Genomic DNA, 18,400 nt, shown 5'->3' with positions numbered 1-18,400 from the left:
GGACCACATGCGGCAAAGGGTTGATGCTTCCCGTGCATTTCTTCACCGCCTTGCACCCAAACAGGCCAACTTTCTGGACTCAATTCTCACGGGTGACGAAATCTGAGCATACAACTTTACACCTGAGACCAAGCAACAATCACACCAGTGGCCGCATCCTTCTTCACCAAAGCTGCGGAAATTCAAACACACACAGTCTGCCGGTAAAGTCATGACAACCGTTTTTTGGGATCGGAAAGGGGTACCGTTTGTCGACTTTACACCCACTGGCACCACAGTTAACGCTGACAGGTACTGTGGGACTGGAAAAACTCGAGCGGGCAATTCAGAACAGGAGAAGAGGAATGATGAACAAGGGTGTACACATTCTCCGTGACAACGTTCGCCCACACATCACTCGGCAAACTGTTGCTCTCCTGCAACAGTTCCAGTGGAACATAATCACCCACCCACCCTATAGTCCTGAACTGGCGCCCAGTGACTGTCACCTGTTCCCTGGGTTAAAAGAACAGTTGGCCAGAAAGTGATTCACCTCTGAACAGCATGGCGGCAAGCTGGTATAATACGGGTAATTATGTTGAAAAATAGTTAAATGTTAAAGCTGTAAACTGATGTAAACCGCTGTAGAAATAACAGCGCTGTGTACTTCAAAAATAGGAGACCTTTTTTCTTGGTATTACCCTCGTAGTTGCAGATTTTATTTTATTCCCACACTTCTGACAGTCAAGCATTAATCACCTTGCAGACCAATGAAGCAAGGTAACGGCTGATAAACTGTGGCCCTCGTCTGTGGGCCAAAAGTCGACAAAATTCCAGGGCTAGAAAGTTTTAACAGCCGGGACGTCAACGCTTATCGGACTTTTCACATCACAGAGGTCTACAATAAAGACATGGGTAAATCATATTACCTGCCGTCAATGCCGTTCGTTCTGAGGACCAGGAATCATAGTAAACTAAATGAATAGGAATCTGTGTCAGTGTGGGTTAAAGGTGCTGACCATTGTAAGAGCAATTAAACTTGTAGGTGATCTCGCCCGTTATTACAGAAATGAAATAAATCTTTCCTAGTCCTTACAAAGAAAAATTATTTATTACAACATTGCATCAGCCACATGCGAGATACTCTCTGTGAGTGATCACCTTGTTCGTTACGCAACCGCTTATCGCTCTTTGTTAACAAATGTGACAAGCCAAATGAGACGCACCAACAAATGCATGCTGCTAGTGTAACTACAGGACGTGTCCAGGATATCCACTTTTCAGACTTAGAAAATTTCGGATTCACAGCATTAGCCGAGAACAGCTAAGCGTACATCGAGAACCGGGGGCTCAAGGAGGCAATAGCTTTGCCTATATAAGTAATGAATCTGGAAAGAAGTCGTCAGACTTCGTGCAGCTGCGCGAGCAACAGCATTGGACCACTCACACAGAAGATGCCACTACTTGCTAAACCCCAGATGTGCACATTGTGTGTGTGTGTGTGTGTGTGTGTGTGTGTGTGTGTTCACATTTCCACTTATATGAAATGTCAACTAATTGCTGAAGAGGACGCGGTCCAGAAAATGTTTGGCATGCTGCTACATTTTGTTTGCAAAGTTGCTATGTAAACCGTAGCTGTATGTTTTAGAGCTTGTAAACCGCAAACAATAAGGAAGTAGAATGAGATTTTCACTCTGCAGCGGAGTGTGCGCTGATATGAAACTTCCTGGCAGATTAAAACTGTGTCCCCGACCGAGACTCGAACTCGGGACCTTTGCCTTTCGCGGGCAAGTGCTCTATCATCTGAGCTATCGAAGCACGACTCACGCCCGGTCCTCAAAGCTTTACTTCTGCCAGTATCTCGTCTCCTACCTGCTAGTTCTGCAAGGTTCGCAGGAGAGCTTCTGTAAAGTTTGGAAGGTAGGAGACGAGATACTGGCAGAAGTAAAGCTGTGAGTACTGGGCGTGAGTCGTGCTTCGGTAGCTCAGTTGGTAGAGCACTTGCCCGCGAAAGGCGAAGGTCCCGAGTTCGGGTCTCGGTCGGGCACATAGTTTTACGCTGCCAGGAAGTTTCAATAAGGACATAGTTGTCTCCTTAAGTCACCACATAGATACATAGATGTCAATATAATTATTAATTTGCAACTTGCCTTCCAGACTGATTTCTTCACATTGTGCGTAAAACACTGTCTCACTCATTTAACACATTCTTTGGTTGCATACGCATGTGCACATGTATACAAACAAAATTGTTTGTATTGCCTTTGATAATTCTAAGTTGAATGTAATAAATAATACAAAACCGAAAAAGCCTGATATTCATTTTGACACACCAAGGACAATAAGATCCAGTGTGTAGTAACATTTTCAAAAGTTTGAGAAACATACCAGTAGTTAGTTCTTATTTTGTACTAATTTTTATGGTGTAATGTCCATTTTATTTAACACATTTATCACAACTTCAACATGTTCATATCTCAACACTCAATGCTTAACTTTGTCCAGTGTTGCTGTAGCTTTTGATATTTTAAGAACTGGAAAAGGTTCACATTCATCCTTGTCTTTACTTTCTTCACTTGTCGATATCGTCAATTGGTAACCTACTTCAATTCCAATTTTTCTCGAAGTAAGTGTATGCTCTGTTTACATTGTAAAAAATACTCAGCCCAATAACTTTTGATCTTTAACCTCCAGAATTTTGCAGATGGAACAAAGGGTAGATAGTGGCCTGTGAGCTGTTTCTTTACTTACTTCTGTACCTTAGTTGAATTACAGTATCATAATGAAAGTTGTTAAGAGTGATTATTACTTTCATGAAATAGTGTGTTGTATCCTAATGCCTGAAAGTAACAGCACTGGATGAATAACAATTTTTAATGTTTTTGTTTTGCAGTATACATGTATATCTTCACAACTTACGACTTTAGTAACTTCGAAACTATACAAGATATTAACGAATGGTTTCTAGCAAATGATAAGATTACTCATAAAATTTATTTTACCTTCCAGGTCATACAATTTTGATGCGAAATGGAACCTGAAAACCTGCTAAAATGTGGATACCAGTGGATAAAGCTCAATGTGTGTGGCCTGGTATATACAGATGATACCAGATACCGAAGTGCAATGATCCTTTCGGACTTGGAATACATCATTTATGGAAACAGGTAGTGTTCTCCATAAAAAGGGGCTGCTCACCCATCAGTTTCAGATGCCAGTGTGGACAGTGTATGGCAGGCATTTGCAAGGAGTTCTATAAAATCTGTATGTACTGCAGCCAGAGAGTTGGAAATGAGAAGATCGATATTGCACAATGTCTTGCATAAGAGGTAATGGCTCTATCCCTACATGCAGCTGCTTCAGGCATTAAAGCCTATGGACAAACCTAGGTGCGAACAATTTGGAGTGGGTATTTTATGCAGGAATAATGCAACCATTGAATTTTTGGAAAAGATTTCTTCCTTCGATATTGCAACATTTCATGTATCCAGCAAACTGAATTGTCATAACGTTTTTATGTAGGATTTGCCACATCCTCATGTTAGACATGAAATGGAAAGAGACAGTTGTAAGGTCAATGTTAGATGTGGACTGATCCCCAGTTGCATCACTGATTCGTTCTTTCCCATCACTGCCATCAACAGTGGTGTTAACATGGACATGCTACAAGAGTTTACTGTGCCACGATTGGAACACCTGCAGCCTGGTGTCATATTCCAGTAAGACAGGGCACCACTTCACTGGCCCCTAAATGTACTTTAATTTCTATGTAAAAGGTTTCCAGGTAGGTGGATTGGACGAGATGGTCCAACTTCAAGTGCACCATGATCCCCTGACCTTACACCACTAATTTTTTCCTGGGGTTTTGTGAAGGATGCGGTATATTGAACCAGGGCTAGAGACCTACAGGAATTGAAGGCACACATTTGCAATCCACTTGAACATGTCAACATGGAGATCTTGAATAGTACGTGGAGAGAAATGGAATTCCAACTAGGCATTATCCGTCCTATTAAGGGTGTACGCATTGATTTGTGTGAATGAGGAAACAAAATTTAGTTATCTGATCATGTAAATTTTATTTGTGTGAAAATACATAACTTACTTAACTGTTGAATTTCATTATTCAGTACACTCTAGATCCTGCTATTCTGAAATAACTGTTGCTCAGTTCCATGGGTGAACTTCAGGTATCCTTTCAGTTGTTGGTTAATCAACAGTGGGCTGTCTTTTTCAGTAACAATGTAAAAAGCATCAGCATGTGCTATGTCCAAGAAGTTATTTCGAAAAAAAAATCTTTTTTTCTTATGAACTTCTGCTAAAACAGCTTGTATTTGTAGTGGGCTCCATTGTTCATAGAAAGCTTGTTATTTTGATGTATAATTTCTTGCCTCCTGTGCCAGAATTTGTGGTCTTTCCCACATCCCCCACAACAAGTGTGACACTTTGTAGTATAGTTAATTTACCCATATGTAAATTGTAAAAAAAAAGAAAACCATTAATTTTTATGTGAGTGAGAGTAGTGTTTTCATTATGTCGTGCAGGTAATATCAAAGAATTTAGATATTGCTGATGAAATACTCACTGCTGAGCCATTTTCAGGCTGCTTGTGGGCCAGCCTGTTTGCATAGTGCTCATATCCTCAGCTAAAACTTGCAAAGTAACATCCGTGCATTTCACTTGTTTTGTGAAACTAATATGTTGACATCATTTCTCTGTGTTGAGTTATACGCAGCCAGTGGGTGGACAGTAAATGGCAACCAATCAACAAGTTTTAACTAGGTATACCTTCATGCATGTTTTTCTGCGTGTCAGGGGTTTCTGTTACATACACGGCACTTCACACTGATTGTGAGAAAACATTATTAATCAGCACTGATGGTCAACTTGGTCCCTAGCACCCACTAGTGGGCGTCCGAACCTTCATAGCAGGCAGTAGACAGGTGGAGGTTAAAATATTTACATTAGGGTTTCACAGAAATTTGAAAAAAATATTGGGTTAGTAAGTATTATTCTATACTTTCACTTGATGCAACTCTACTTTATCAATTTTATAACGTTGAGTTACTTCCCCACTTTAGAAATCATCATTACCGTGGAATGGTGGATGGTCAGAAAATTTTAATACTAAAGCTGCATTTTCCTAGATGTAGGAAAATTTATCGCCTGTGGAATGCGCTTGTCTTTTGCTGTCCGAAGTGGGCCGCAGGACACTTTGTGAAATGTTTTTGTAGGTGTGGGGCAGTGCATGTACAAACATAAAAAGTTGAAAGTTGTGTATTTTATAATTCAGCAACTGTACATGACAGTGATATGAGAACTACCTTCTTACGTCTTTCATTAACACAATGAAAATTTGGTGCTACTTTTCATGCTAATCAATATTTTTCACGATTTTTGGACAGCATGTTTGTAGAGATGAAGCAGCAATTAGTATTATTAATCCCACATCAACAACACCATACGAACACACAAGCTGCTACCATGACGACGGCATCCTCGCTACACGGACTAGAGGGTGCCTGATATACGCTTTATAGCCTGTGGCAACTGCGTCCTCTCCACAGGGAGTAGAGGGCTCTGTAGTCCTTCCATATTAGCTGTTTTAGTAAATTGACTCAAATGTTTTCTATGTAAATGTACAAATAGATATATTGTAATACAAGACGACACCAGTTTTTGTGTGCCACAAATTGCTTATGGCACATAATGTAATATACTTTTACGAGTTGACTACGGAACATTTGTTGTTATTTCATAATTAACACTATAATTGTAACTCTTTTTAAATGAAATGGTTTCGCCTTCTGTTATTTACTGTAACTTAAATTTACGTTAAACCAAGGTGACTAGTAATTACATATAATAAACTGTATTAAATACCGTTGATCGCCACTGGGGGGTGTTGCTGTCTATTCACATGATACCAGCATGCTATTTAAGCCCATACGAAGGGTGAGTCTCGCATAGTTTCCTGCTGTTATGTAGACAGGAGTGACACCGCCAACAGTCGACCAATGGGTAACATACTTTAAATTTACGTAATTTTAGCTGTAGTATAATGGAGTCTTTCTGACAAATATCTATAATTTCACAGTGTAAACGTCCAGATGATAATGACCCCTACGACGGGTTGAAACCGGTTGGCTGTATAATAATAATAATAAATGCGATTAAGACTGTTTTTGAATAATTAATATATATCACGCCATACCTCCCAAACTAGGTGTTGTACAACACAATTTTATAACTGGCTTCAGTATAATATGTTAATGGGTGAAAACTTTCTGGCCAATAGTTAGTAACAGTGAAGTAATAAATTAAAATGTGTGACTTGGAATTTCTAGCAAACCAGCATCTGAAATGTATTATTTGACAAACTTTTTCACTCTACATTTTTTTGTGGGAGATCAAAGAAAGAAAAATTTTCAGAAAGGTTTGAAAACATTTTAATAGTTTTTTGGAAGTTTGTCGGTGCTACAGTTTTCTTTAGATGAGAGTAGTATTTTGTAGTTCATTGACGCCATGCGAGTTCAAGTGTGCTGCAATGAACATTTTGGTATTAAAGGCACAGTGGACTGCGGCGCAACAATAGGTAGTGGGGGCAGCGAAGGCAAAAGGTGCAGTGGAGCGTGCAGTCTAAAGGGAAGGAGACTGTGTGTTATTGGGAAGATTATTCAGAAAGTGCAAAGCAGTCTCACAAATCTCCATGTGTTGTGAAGGATCAAATAACATTTTAGTAACAAAACAGTTGCGAGGCGATGGAGAAGAGTACCAGTTCCCTCTGCCTTATCACTCAAACGTACCGGAAATCAATGCCCTGGTTGACAGTTATGTCAAAGCTAAGGGATTCACCGTGAGCAACAGATTCACTGATTACTTCGGTGGGCTGAATTTTAAGTCATTCACGGTACTAATCACAGTAACAACATCCAACTCATTATAATGGTGGTTAAAGCTCAGTACACGTGAATTTACTGATGTTTTGTATTGGACATAATCAAAGACATTTCTTCTTACATGTTTCATTCAGTTTTCTTCAGATTTCTCCCCAAATTAACTCATTTTTGCAATTAGTTTCTCATGCCAGTGTCAGCTGTGTTCCACAAAATATGCCGTTTGGACACGAATTTGATAAGTTGCTCATTGTTTGAGACAGAGAATCAGTCAGCTGACATTTCAGGTGAATAATTAGATCAGAAGAATTACGTAGTCTTACTGCCTGTACATGTGAAAAAAATATTGCAGCTGTCATGTGGTATTCTCCAGCTGCTCAGTTGACTTTCCCACTACAAGCGCCCTCAAGCAAATTGCTGCAGTGTGCGAGACATACCCTTCCTGAGGCGTGCAAGCGTGTCCCACAGTGGCACTGTTTTGCCGGACGATAGGCAAATGGTCTGCTATGTTCGCATTGTGCGAGTGGGGAGCGCAGTCTCCCACACATTTTATGCAGCACGTTGCGGGAAATTCCCGCAGCTAGGAAAACATTGCAGTGATGCAAAAGTGGATGGTAGGTAAAAAAGGTTCACAACCCCTGCTTTAATAAATCAGACTGCCACGTATAAAACAACTTCAAATATGTGTTTACTTTATAGGTGCTCAGCAGCATTTTGGGCAACAGGTTTCCTGCAGCAAATTTGATCAACTGCCAGCTTTTCAGCTTCTTCCCAAATTGGGAAGTTTCCAGGTGATACAAAGTTTTCCCTGTTTCTGCATCCATCTGTTAGTTTCCACACCACTGACACTTTGGGGATTCTTCCGTCCTTCAGGCATAGAATGTGGCCCACAAGTGTCATTCTTCTTTCAGCAATGGTATTGTTTGGGCTGTGCAGACAACCATTTGAAACTTGGTCACTATAGCTAATACCAAAAATTTACCCCGAGTGTCATCAGTGAGAAACACTTAAATCGTGTGTCAATTTTGTTGACATTTCCTAGGTTCCGCACCAGTGCCTGGCCGTCACTAGGGCGAGAGACAGGAGTGCACCTGGAGCTTAGTATGAGTACTTCTAGAGTCTTAATTCCTGTGTGGATCAGATTGCGTGGAAGACTGCAGAAGCCCTTCCCAATTCAGCTAGTGATGCCTGCATCTACATCTACATCTCCACTACACTGAAGTGACAAGTCACAGAATTCTTCGTAATATCTTCTCGAGCCTGATTTTGCCCAACATAGTGCAGCAATTTGACGTGGCACGGACTTGAAAAATCGTTAGCAGCATCCCACAGTAGTAATGAGCCAAGCTGCCTCTATAGCTGTCAGTGTTCATGAAAGTATTGCCAGTGCAGGGCTTTGTGTTAGTGTGGGATTTTGTGGAGAACTGTCACGTGAATGTTCAATGAGATTCGTGTTGGGTAATCTTGGTAATCAAATCATTCACTTGAATTGTTCAGAATGTTCTTCAAACCAATCACAAACAGTTGTGACCCATTCACATGGCGAATTGTCACTCCATCGTTGTTTGGGAAAATGAAGTCCAGGAATGGCTGCAGGTGGTCTCCAAGTATTGAAGTAAAACCGCACTTGAACCCTGCCGTCAGCTCCTACCATCTGAAATTGGGGTTCATCTCACCAGTACACAATTTTCCAGTCACCTAGGATCCGACCGTTAGTCACAAGCTCAGGAGAGGTGCTGCAGACGATGTTGTGCTGTTAGCAAAGGCACTCGCATCGTTTGTCTGTTGCTGTAGCAGTTAATACCAGATTTCAGGACCGAGCGAGGTGGTGCAGTGGTTAAACACTGGACTCGTATCCGGGAGGACGACCGTTCAATCCCGCATCCGGCCATCCTGATTTAGGTTTTCCGTGATTTCCCTAAATCGCTCCAGGCAAATGCCGGTATGGTTCCTTTCAAAGGGCGCGGCCGACTTCCTTCCCCGTCTTTCCCTAATCCGATGAGACTGATGACCTTGCTGTCTGGTCTCCTTCCCCAAAAACAACTCAACCAGATTTCACTGCACTTTCCTAACAGGTGGGTTTGTCGAAGTCCCACTGATTTCTGTGATTATTTCACACAGTGTTGCTTGTTTCTTAGCACTGGCAACTCCACACAGCACCACTGCTCTCGGTCGTTAAATGGAGGCCATCAGCCACTGCGTTGTCTGTAGTGAGAGGTAATGCGTGAAATTCGGTATTCTTGACACTGTGGATCTCGGAAAATTGAATTGTCAGATAATTTCCAAAAGGGAATGTTTCACGTGTCCATCTCAGACTAGCATTTCGCATCCACAGTCCGTTAATTCCTGCCGTGTGATGATAGTCGTGTTGGAAATCTTTTTACGTGAATCACCTGAGTGCACATGACAGCTCCCTGTTGTACTGCCATTGTATACCTTGCGTGTGCAATGATAGTGCCATCTGTTTATGTGCATATGGCTTTCCCATTATTTACGGATAAAACTGCTGAGATATGGGAATTGGTTAACACCTTGCTGTACCTTCTGTTGCAGTATAAGTTGAGTAGGTACATTTCCACTTATGCATATTGTTTTTGTTTCATCACTATTTCTTTACAGTCCTAAAGAAATGGCTGCTCCACCCAGCTCGGTAACTATTAGTTGAAAGCTGTGCTGTGTTTCTGTCAACAGAAAAATGTAGTCAGCAAAATCCAGGTTCTTAAATCTGTATAACACGACACACCGTAGGTGTAAAAGTGAAGTGTGGTTGACCTGCCATCTAGCAGCAAAACAGGCAAAGCTATGGTTCTATCATTTTAGCAGACTGTTCATCTGCCAGGTTGAAGTAGGAGCAGTTCTGTTAACACAGGTGGCACTTGGTATTGGGAGCGCCTATATTGTTGGCGACACCCCAAATCGATTTTGGCTTCCCGACCAGTGTTCAGTTTATACTGCGGAGCTTTACGCTGTTCTCCAGGCTGTCCAGTACATCTATTGCCATCAGCGGGTACAGAATGTTATCTGCTCAGACTCTCTCAGCTCTCTCCAAGCTCTGTACCCTGTCCACCCTCTGGTCCACCAGATTCAGGACCTCTGTGGCATTCCTATGGATCCCAAGACTTGTTGGTATCTGTGGAAATAAGGCGGCCGATATAGTGGCCAGGGCTGCAGTCTCTCTTCTTCGGCTAGCAATTCGCATGATTCCTTCGCCGATCTATGGAATGTTTTATGTCGTCATGTTGCTCTTTTATGGCACGCACATTGGTCGACACTTCCCAGTAATAAATTGCGGGACGTGGAAGCTCTTCCCTGTGCTTGGACCTCTTCCTCCCGAACTCGGCGTCGGGAGGAGGTAATTTTAACTAGACTCCGGATACGGCTCTGTCTTTTTAGCCATCGACATCTTTTAAACGGCGATTCTCCCGCACTCTGTCCCCACTGCTCTCAACTGTGGACGGTGAGACACCTTTTACTTGAGCGCCCCTATTTTACTCCGTTACGCGCCCGTCTACAGCTGTCGCCTGATATATCTTCCATTTTAGCAGATGACACGCGATCAGCCGATCGTGTTCTCGAGTTCATTAGTGCCAGTGAGATGACATCAGTCATTTGAAGCTCCTTTTGGGGACAAACAACCCCCCTTCTATAGTGGTTTTTTAAGCTTTACTTCTGTTTTTTGGTTTCCACACTTTTTTGAGTTTTGCTCCCATTGCTACTGGTTTCCAGTTTCGTTTTTTTTTAGCTTTTCCTAAGTCACAGACCGGGTGCTAATGACCGTAGCAGTTTTGCGCCCTAAAACCATAACAAAAAACCACACAGGTGGCATCTGTTCTATTCTGTCGTGTGTCCGTGTGTGTGCAGTAGAGGCGGTGACTCCGCGTGCACAGAACGCAGCCTTGCGAGCGGGCTGTCTACTAGTTATAGTTTTCCGCAGCAGACAAAACACACGGATCGATTCGTCGATTCCACATAGTATCCTGGGTATTTTTTCCACTAAGAAGTAGCTTATAAATACATTAACGAAACAAATGAAATATCTTTTTTGTATCCCCATTGAAAGAAATCTCTATATCTAATGATAGCTTCTTATTGTAGCAATGAAATGGAATAAAAAGAGCTTTCAAGTGATGATTGAAGAATACAGCAACGAAAGGTGTCGCTATGACCTAGCATATTTTGTACCACAATAAGGCAATCTACAGATCTACAAATGATTCATTCTGGGTTTATACAAGTTAATGTGCCTATAATTTTACTTTTGATATATATATATATATATATATATATATATATATATATATATATATCACATAAATTAGTGAAAGTAGCACATGCATTTGATTCCGTAACATCTGTATTATTTCAACACGCCAGGAAGGAAAGCTTCGCCAGAATAGGAGAAAAAGTGAGAACAGTTGTCTGGTGTAATGAATGAGGAATGTAAAGCACGCTTAGCCTCCTTACGTTTGCATTATTCAGCTGAACTCATAAAGATGGGGGGAAAAAACGCATAGTAGCTCAGGCGGGACCACCCATAAACTAAGCGTGTGGTGGTTCGACCTGTTGGCGTATGTGAAAGGCCACATAGTGCCTAGAAAACTGCTGAAAAATATCCCAATCTCCGTCGTGAGTACTAATTTTTGTCACTGTCATTGCACATTTTCTGCATTATGTAAGATAGGTTATCCTGTTGTAGGAATCTACATTGATATCAACGGTTAATTTCCGATAGTAAAAATATACTTCACAGGGTTTGGACACGTCCACTTAGTGCAGAAATTGTTGATTTGTGCGATATGTGCTAGTGCTTTCAAATACTATGCTTCCACTTTGTGTGTGCTCCCCATGTCATTTCTGTGAGTGAAAACATTCACATGTCAAATGCACAGCAGTGGAAACTTTGATGCAAGCACAGTGGTAGTAATAAATGAAATTAACTTAAAATACCCCAAATACATGTACGGCAGACCGGTGGACTGAGAGCATTTTTTGTGGTCTATTGTGCAGAAGCATCCACTAGACTTTTTGAAAAATCTGATACATCACTGTATGTAGTAGTTTGCAGAGATGCTCGTGTATCAGTTTCAGAAGAGGTAATGTCAATGATCTTTAATAGGAACTGCTGAGCAATTTATTTGTTTGTAACGTACTCTAATGCCTAAGACAATCAAAAGCAATGTGAAGTTGGACTGCAAAAATTCACACCTACCTGTCACAGATTGACTTAATTGATGTGTACAGCCGATCTTCTTCTATGGATTGCCGGCTCCGTTGATCTCCAAAACCTTCTTCTTTGAAGAATACTGCTGGTTAACAGCAATTTATAAGACACACTCTCTCTCTCTCTCCCTATCTCTCTCTCTCTCTCTCTCTCTCTCTCTCTCTCTACTTTGGAAATAATTTAGTGCTCAATGAATACTTTTAGTTCAGTCTTGGTAATTTCAACTTCCACAAATAACATATTCACCATTTCTCACATCAATATTCGAATGTATACAAGTCAAGCGATTCGTCTCGCATTAGACTAGATAAAATACATCTGAAATAAAGTTGGTTTAACAACCACATAATTTATGAACCCGTCTTGCCTCTAGAGTGTCCAGCATGTGAAGTACTTAAAAATCTGGAAAAAAATAAAAATCTATTTTACACTTCACTCTCACTTCTTGATAATTAACTTCATCCCTGGAGTTGTCCTCTACTTTAGACTTCTTTACCCTTAACAGATACTACGTCTACATATATTCCGACTCGACATTCCTTAATAATTACCAGAATCGATTCCTCTCAGGTTTATGCTCTTTCCTTGCTCATGCCTCCCTATCTACTTGACGTGGAATCCTTCTAGTTATATGTATATATCCAGGGTGGTCCATCGAAAGTTTCAGATGAGATTATCTCCAAAATTATCGAGTAAAATTATCTGGTAAAAAAAAGTGGATAAGACAAGTTCGTAAGCTCAGAGCAGGACATCAAATGATACTAGACGTGATCCACAGCCCCCTCCCCCTTCAGTGGGGCATGGGGCAACTTTTAAATTTTAAATGGAAACACCTATTTTTTATTGCAGATTCGGATTCTCCATAAAAAAGTAATCAAGTTATGTCTGAAACATTTCTAAACCATTGACAGATGGCACTGGAATCGAGAAAAATTAAAATTGGGAAGAACTCGGATTTATTTAGAATGATCCGAGGAGGATGCATGAAATACATACAAAATGTCCACCCATTCTTTCATTACGCCAAATTAAGCTATTTTTTATTTTTTACAAAATGTATCCTTCCCACCACAGTATTTGATGGAGGGAGGCAGAATGGTATTAAAATTTCGTTACAGAACTCTTCACAGTTTCATTACTCACCTGACTGTAGCGCTAGCGTGGCCAAACTGGGAACTGCAGCTCAATATAAAGATCAGACGTCACTGAACTTTCAGATTGTGAACCGTAAACATCAACTGACGAAAGTAAATTATTCTTTAGCGAAACATGGCTCACTATTCTCCTACAGAGATTGTTGATATGATGTTAATTTTAGGTGGATGCCATAACAATTACGCTGCAGCTGCAGAATTGTGTGTGTATCGTTTCCCAAACAGGTGACATCCAAGGGAAAATATTATTCTAAATTGCACTCGACGAGCTCGAAATGGATACATGCACCGTCCACCTCGTCATCGTGATTACAATGAAAATTACGCCCGTACCCTAACATTCTCGCCTGTGTTCAACTGGATTCTGAAACGAGTAGTCGGTACCCCGGTCGGTGGATAGGATGCGGCGGGTACTTGATTACTCTTTTATGGAGAATCCGAATCTGCAATAAAAAATGGGTGTTCCCATTTAAGATTTGAAAGTTGTCCTCCACCCCACCCAAAGAGATGGGAGTTGGAGCTCACGTGTAGCATCATTTGATGTCCCCCTTTGAGCTTACGAACTTTTCTTACCCACTATTTTTACCTGATGTATAGTTTTTGGGACAATCTCATCTGAAACTTCAGATACACCACCCTGTATATTTTCCTATATATACGTGCGATGTAGAACCGTCACAATAAACAACAATGTGTGCATATTTCCTGCTGTACACAAACCTTCCCTCTCCATCACTTGATGGTTCTCACCTTTTGACAGGTTTCTAGTCGGTATTTTCATTGCTTGTGTATCTTCGTGTGTGTGTGTGTGTGTGTGTGTGTGTGTGTGTGTGTGTGTGTGTGTGGCCTGATTCTCGGTCTACTTATTTGAAGTAATTTGTAGGTTATTGGAAACCAGGAAGGACTTCTGCGATGGAAGTAGATGCATATGGAAAGAGGGAGAAATAGACACGTCCTCAAATGAGAAGTAAGAAAGGAAAAAAAAATAGATTTGGTTGCTAAGATTGAAAAAGAGAAAGAAGACAGCCCCAAAGACAGGAAACCCTTCCCACAACCCTTCCCCAGGACCCCCTACCTCGCCGGTGCTTGAGTGACAAGCTGGAGGAGGTTCCTATGGAACAGACATTACCACCGTAACCTTTAAGGTCCCCGAAGAAAATCTTAGCAACCCTGTGGAAATAGCAGTGTCAAATAATCACACACACTTGTTTGCGAGGGTTGTTTGAAAGGTGTGATGTGAGTATTGTGTCATTCATGATATATCTGTTAGTGTAAATCGTGCTTTTACCTACACTACCCAGCCCCTTTCAAAATCTATACAAACGCTCCTGTCTATATCATACCTCATAAAAGGTGTAAAATATTCTATGCAAAATAGAAAATTATACACTATGATAAAATAGTTGTTCTGTCCGTCACATTATATTACATTATTCATAAATATAATATTCTACTCGGTTCGTTTCATGCCTAGAGGTCACTGTTTCTTCCATGGTTCTCTTATGCCAGTCTTTACATTATGTTTATATCCAATTTTCTAAACACTAAAATTACAGGATAGTTTAGTAATTCAGTAATAGACTACAGAATCATGTAAGATTTGAAGGGAATTCAGTGCAGGAAAACTATTCTGGAAGAAACACCGAAAACAACTCGGGATCCGACAGTTGTCACTCCGCCCGTTAACACAGAACGTTAATGTCCCTGCGGGATAAATGTGACTCTGCCCGGATTCCATGTATCTGATATTAACCTCACTGGAGCAAGTGCAAACCAGTAATTCTCGCTGAATTTTGTGTGGAAGTCTCCCCACGGCAAAACAATCACCACTTTACTAGGTAACACAACATCAGGTGAAGTTATTCCATTTTCTACTCTATCCTGGATAAATTTGAATCCTTTCCACAAGTCAACTATAACCTTGCTGGTATTATTAATTTCGGAAGAAGCAATAGTTGAAATGTTTCCAGAGGTTACTCTCGTGACAACTCCTCGATCTATTATTTCTTAAATGGTTCCTCCAAGCTACATACACTTGTAATAACAAAGCTGGATGCATTCTCTTTGAAATTCCATCCTACATTATTTACTCGTGTACTGACACCTGTAATTTGCAATTCAATAATAGAAATTAATTCCTTAGACTAATCTAGACTCTCTTTTGAAGTACTTAAACCTTGTGTTAAGTTATTGTATTCATTATTGTACACGTCTTTTAAAGATTCTAAGTTTTCAATAGGTTTCGATTCTACATTATTACGTTTGGCATCAAATTCAGTTTCCAAATCAACCATGTCTCCACATCAGTTACTAGATTCTTTGCTTTGAGTGTCTACTCTGATGTTCAACAAATCTATATTTGTCATGTCGTTCTGATCCTTTAATTTAGAATCCATTGATCTTATTAAGTCTAGGTTTTTATTCAAAATCTCACCTCGAGCATCCAATTTAGAACTTATTGAGTTCATCACTGTCTATTTCTCTACTTAAATTAGCACTCTGTGCACCAAGTTTTTCACTGGAAGTTGCACATATTTCATTTGTCAAAGAAGCACCCTGGTCATCTATTTTATCATTTGATTATTTACTGAGTCTAAATTAAGACTTCGAGCATTTAAAGTTTTTAGTTCCTTTCTTAAAGAAGTATTTTGAGCCGTCAGTTTGTTTCTTGAAGCTGCTGAATCTGCACTTTGGTCATCAATTTTATCACTTAGTTTTAATCTAATTCACTAATTCAGACCAGTCTGGCACCTCCTCACTCACTTTCATTGCTATGGCTGGTTCTGAAGTTTCTCCAATTCTCTGTGTATCCATATTTGTCTTAGTTTTTGATCAGGTGATCATTTAACGAATTAACTCTAAGCATTGTAACTACACTAATGCAGTTTCTTCGACTTTGTACTCGAACAATTATTATTTTTCGCTCTACGGTGTAGAGTTTAGGCTCCATCAATGAGCAGGTGTGGAATCGACACCGGTGAAAAATAACTGGTGCCGGTGGCATCGGTTGCTGGTTTTCGTGTCTGCATCGGTGTGCCGATGTAGAATCAGCACCGGTTAGCAGCAACTGGTGCCGGTGATGTCTGATGTTGTCTTCGCATCTGCGTTCCTGCGATGCGTGTGGGAGCTGGACATTCCCCACAACGTATCTTCTTAGTTGAATTTAACATTATTACTTTCGTACGTCTTTCACTGTGTTGCATTCACAAAATTTATTTAATTTTTGGACTTAATCCAGTTACATGAAACAGTTCCCTTGTCTTGTTATTCCTGATTGCTATGGCGTCATCTTCTGCTTCGATTTTCTCTCAAAATTGCCATTTTTTAAAGTCCTGTCATGGTGATATTTGACATTAGAAATTTAAAAAATACTTAACTATGTGCTTACATCTTCGAAAATAGCCTCTGAAATACGTACATAATTACCAAAGATTTAAATCACTTTATGTTTTCTGACAGTTTTTTTTTACATATTTGCAAAGTTACATATGAAACATTACATTAATTTTTTGCTTCAAGGTACGCTGTATGTAAAATTTTAAATAAGGGACATTTTAGTTTATTTTTTAATCTGAAAGTGGACATGTTTTCTGTTAACTTTATGTAGAATGGCAAACAGTTGCATAGAAGGCATTTTGCTTTTACAGGCTCTTCGTCAGTTAAGTTGACCCAATTTCCTTCAGTATGTTTTTTTTTAATTTTGTTATAGTTACGGATATTACTGTTTAACAATGCAGCATGGTGACTTTTTATGTAAATACATACACAATCAAAGGCTTTTGAAAAGTCTAGAAACATACCACAAACTTCCTTTTGTCCATCTAGTGCCTTAGTTGAATACAGTATAAATTCAGCTGTTGCTGTACTGCTGGATCTACCTGTGCTAAATCCGTGCTGGGCATCAGAGTATGGCATTTTTTCTTTACAATTTACTATTGTTTTTAATTGCACGTTCTATTATTTTAGATGAGACAGGTGTAATAGTTGTTGTTCGGTAATTTCCTGGATCTTTCTTGCTGCACTTCGGAAATGGGGATCACCTTACTCTATCTGAAACATGTCGGGAATAACCTTCCATCTGTGGCTAAATTTATTAGAAAAGTTACAGGCTTTGCCACCCACTGCAGTTGAGTAGATACAACGTCTCATGTGTCAGAATTTTTGTTTTTTAATTCACTGCCTCACCATAATGTTCATTTATATCATCACAGACTTCTTTAGTGTTTTTCTTTATAGAAAATAAGAGTTTCAACACTGACCTTTCCATATTACTGTACAAATTTATTGCAGCAAGCCAGTGGTTCCAACATTCAGGTTTCATACATGTTATTTACACCAATAATTTTATACAGTCTACTGTATTTGGCACAATCAATTTTAATTGTAAAGTTATTATTTTATCATGTTTACAGTGCAGTATTTCATAAATTGCTTTTTTTTTCTAGTGCTCACAAGACATTTACAGTGGGGTGTGCAGTTGAGAACAGTTCTCCATCTACCCCTCAGTGCTCACCAGAATTATCCAAAGTGGAGCACTGTGCCAATTCCAAGAAGCAGGCCAAAGATGTCCTGGTAAGCAGCACATTTTCAATGCTGCGAGACAAACAAACAGCAATGAATGGGAGCAATGAGGATGACAAGTTGGGCGAATATGTTGCAGCTGAGCTGATAACAACTAAAAATAGAAAATTAAATGCAGAGGCAAAGTGAATGTTATCATGAATGCCATCATGGGTGCAATTCAGAAAGTTACTGATTGTTAATTTTTAAATAAAAGATTGAAAATTAAAAATTGTTTTCGTTATAGCTTCCCACTGCCAGGGTACATACCCTACAGGATTGAAATATTCACAGGATTCTCACTCACTTCTGTGGCATGTAATGATGTCCTGTTTCTGTCCTGTTGTGGTAAGCTTGCGAGAGATTTGTCACACTGCCAAAACCCATTCCCTATGGCAGGGCTTCCCAACCTTTTCAGTTGGCGGACCCCTTCTACAGTTGAAAATCCATGGCGGACCTCTAGTCAGTCGAGCACAGTAACTTTAAATTTCAGAGCGAAACCCATGGGAACTGAGAGCTTCTTAATGCTAGTGCTACTTTCCCAATGACCCCCCTCCCCGAAGTATTAATAGTCTGTGGAGCTTCTTGTG

General features: G+C 40.1%; 1 protein-coding gene across 2 annotated transcripts; it reads left to right on the top strand.

Annotated features, from left to right (window-relative positions):
- The first annotated feature begins 2,991 nt into the window (after positions 1-2,991).
- LOC124587766 lies at positions 2,992-18,042 on the top strand. Of its 2 annotated transcripts, none has more exons than XM_047131447.1 (2): positions 2,992-3,146; positions 17,696-18,042. In XM_047131447.1, the coding sequence occupies exons 1-2, from the start codon at positions 3,010-3,012 to the stop codon at positions 17,958-17,960; spliced, it is 402 nt and encodes a 133-aa protein (XP_046987403.1). In that variant the 5' UTR covers positions 2,992-3,009; the 3' UTR covers positions 17,961-18,042. The 2 variants fall into 2 exon arrangements, with proteins under 2 accessions (XP_046987403.1, XP_046987404.1); XM_047131448.1 differs by lacking the exon at positions 2,992-3,146 and adding an exon at positions 3,155-3,308.
- Positions 18,043-18,400: the final 358 nt, after the last annotated feature.

This window comes from Schistocerca americana, unplaced genomic scaffold (genome assembly GCF_021461395.2).
Source record: "Schistocerca americana isolate TAMUIC-IGC-003095 unplaced genomic scaffold, iqSchAmer2.1 HiC_scaffold_62, whole genome shotgun sequence".
NCBI lineage: Eukaryota > Metazoa > Arthropoda > Insecta > Orthoptera > Acrididae > Schistocerca > Schistocerca americana.
Note: the sequence above shows the minus strand (reverse complement) of the source record. Positions and strands in the feature narration are given on the sequence as shown.

Coding starts and splice junctions, on each gene's coding strand:
- LOC124587766 (XM_047131447.1), top strand. CDS start 3,010: ATGGAACCTGAAAACCTGCTAAAATGTGGATACCAGTGGATAAAGCTC. Junction 3,147..17,695: donor TACATCATTTATGGAAACAG/GTAGTGTTCTCC, acceptor TTTTTTTTCTAG/TGCTCACAAGACATTTACAG.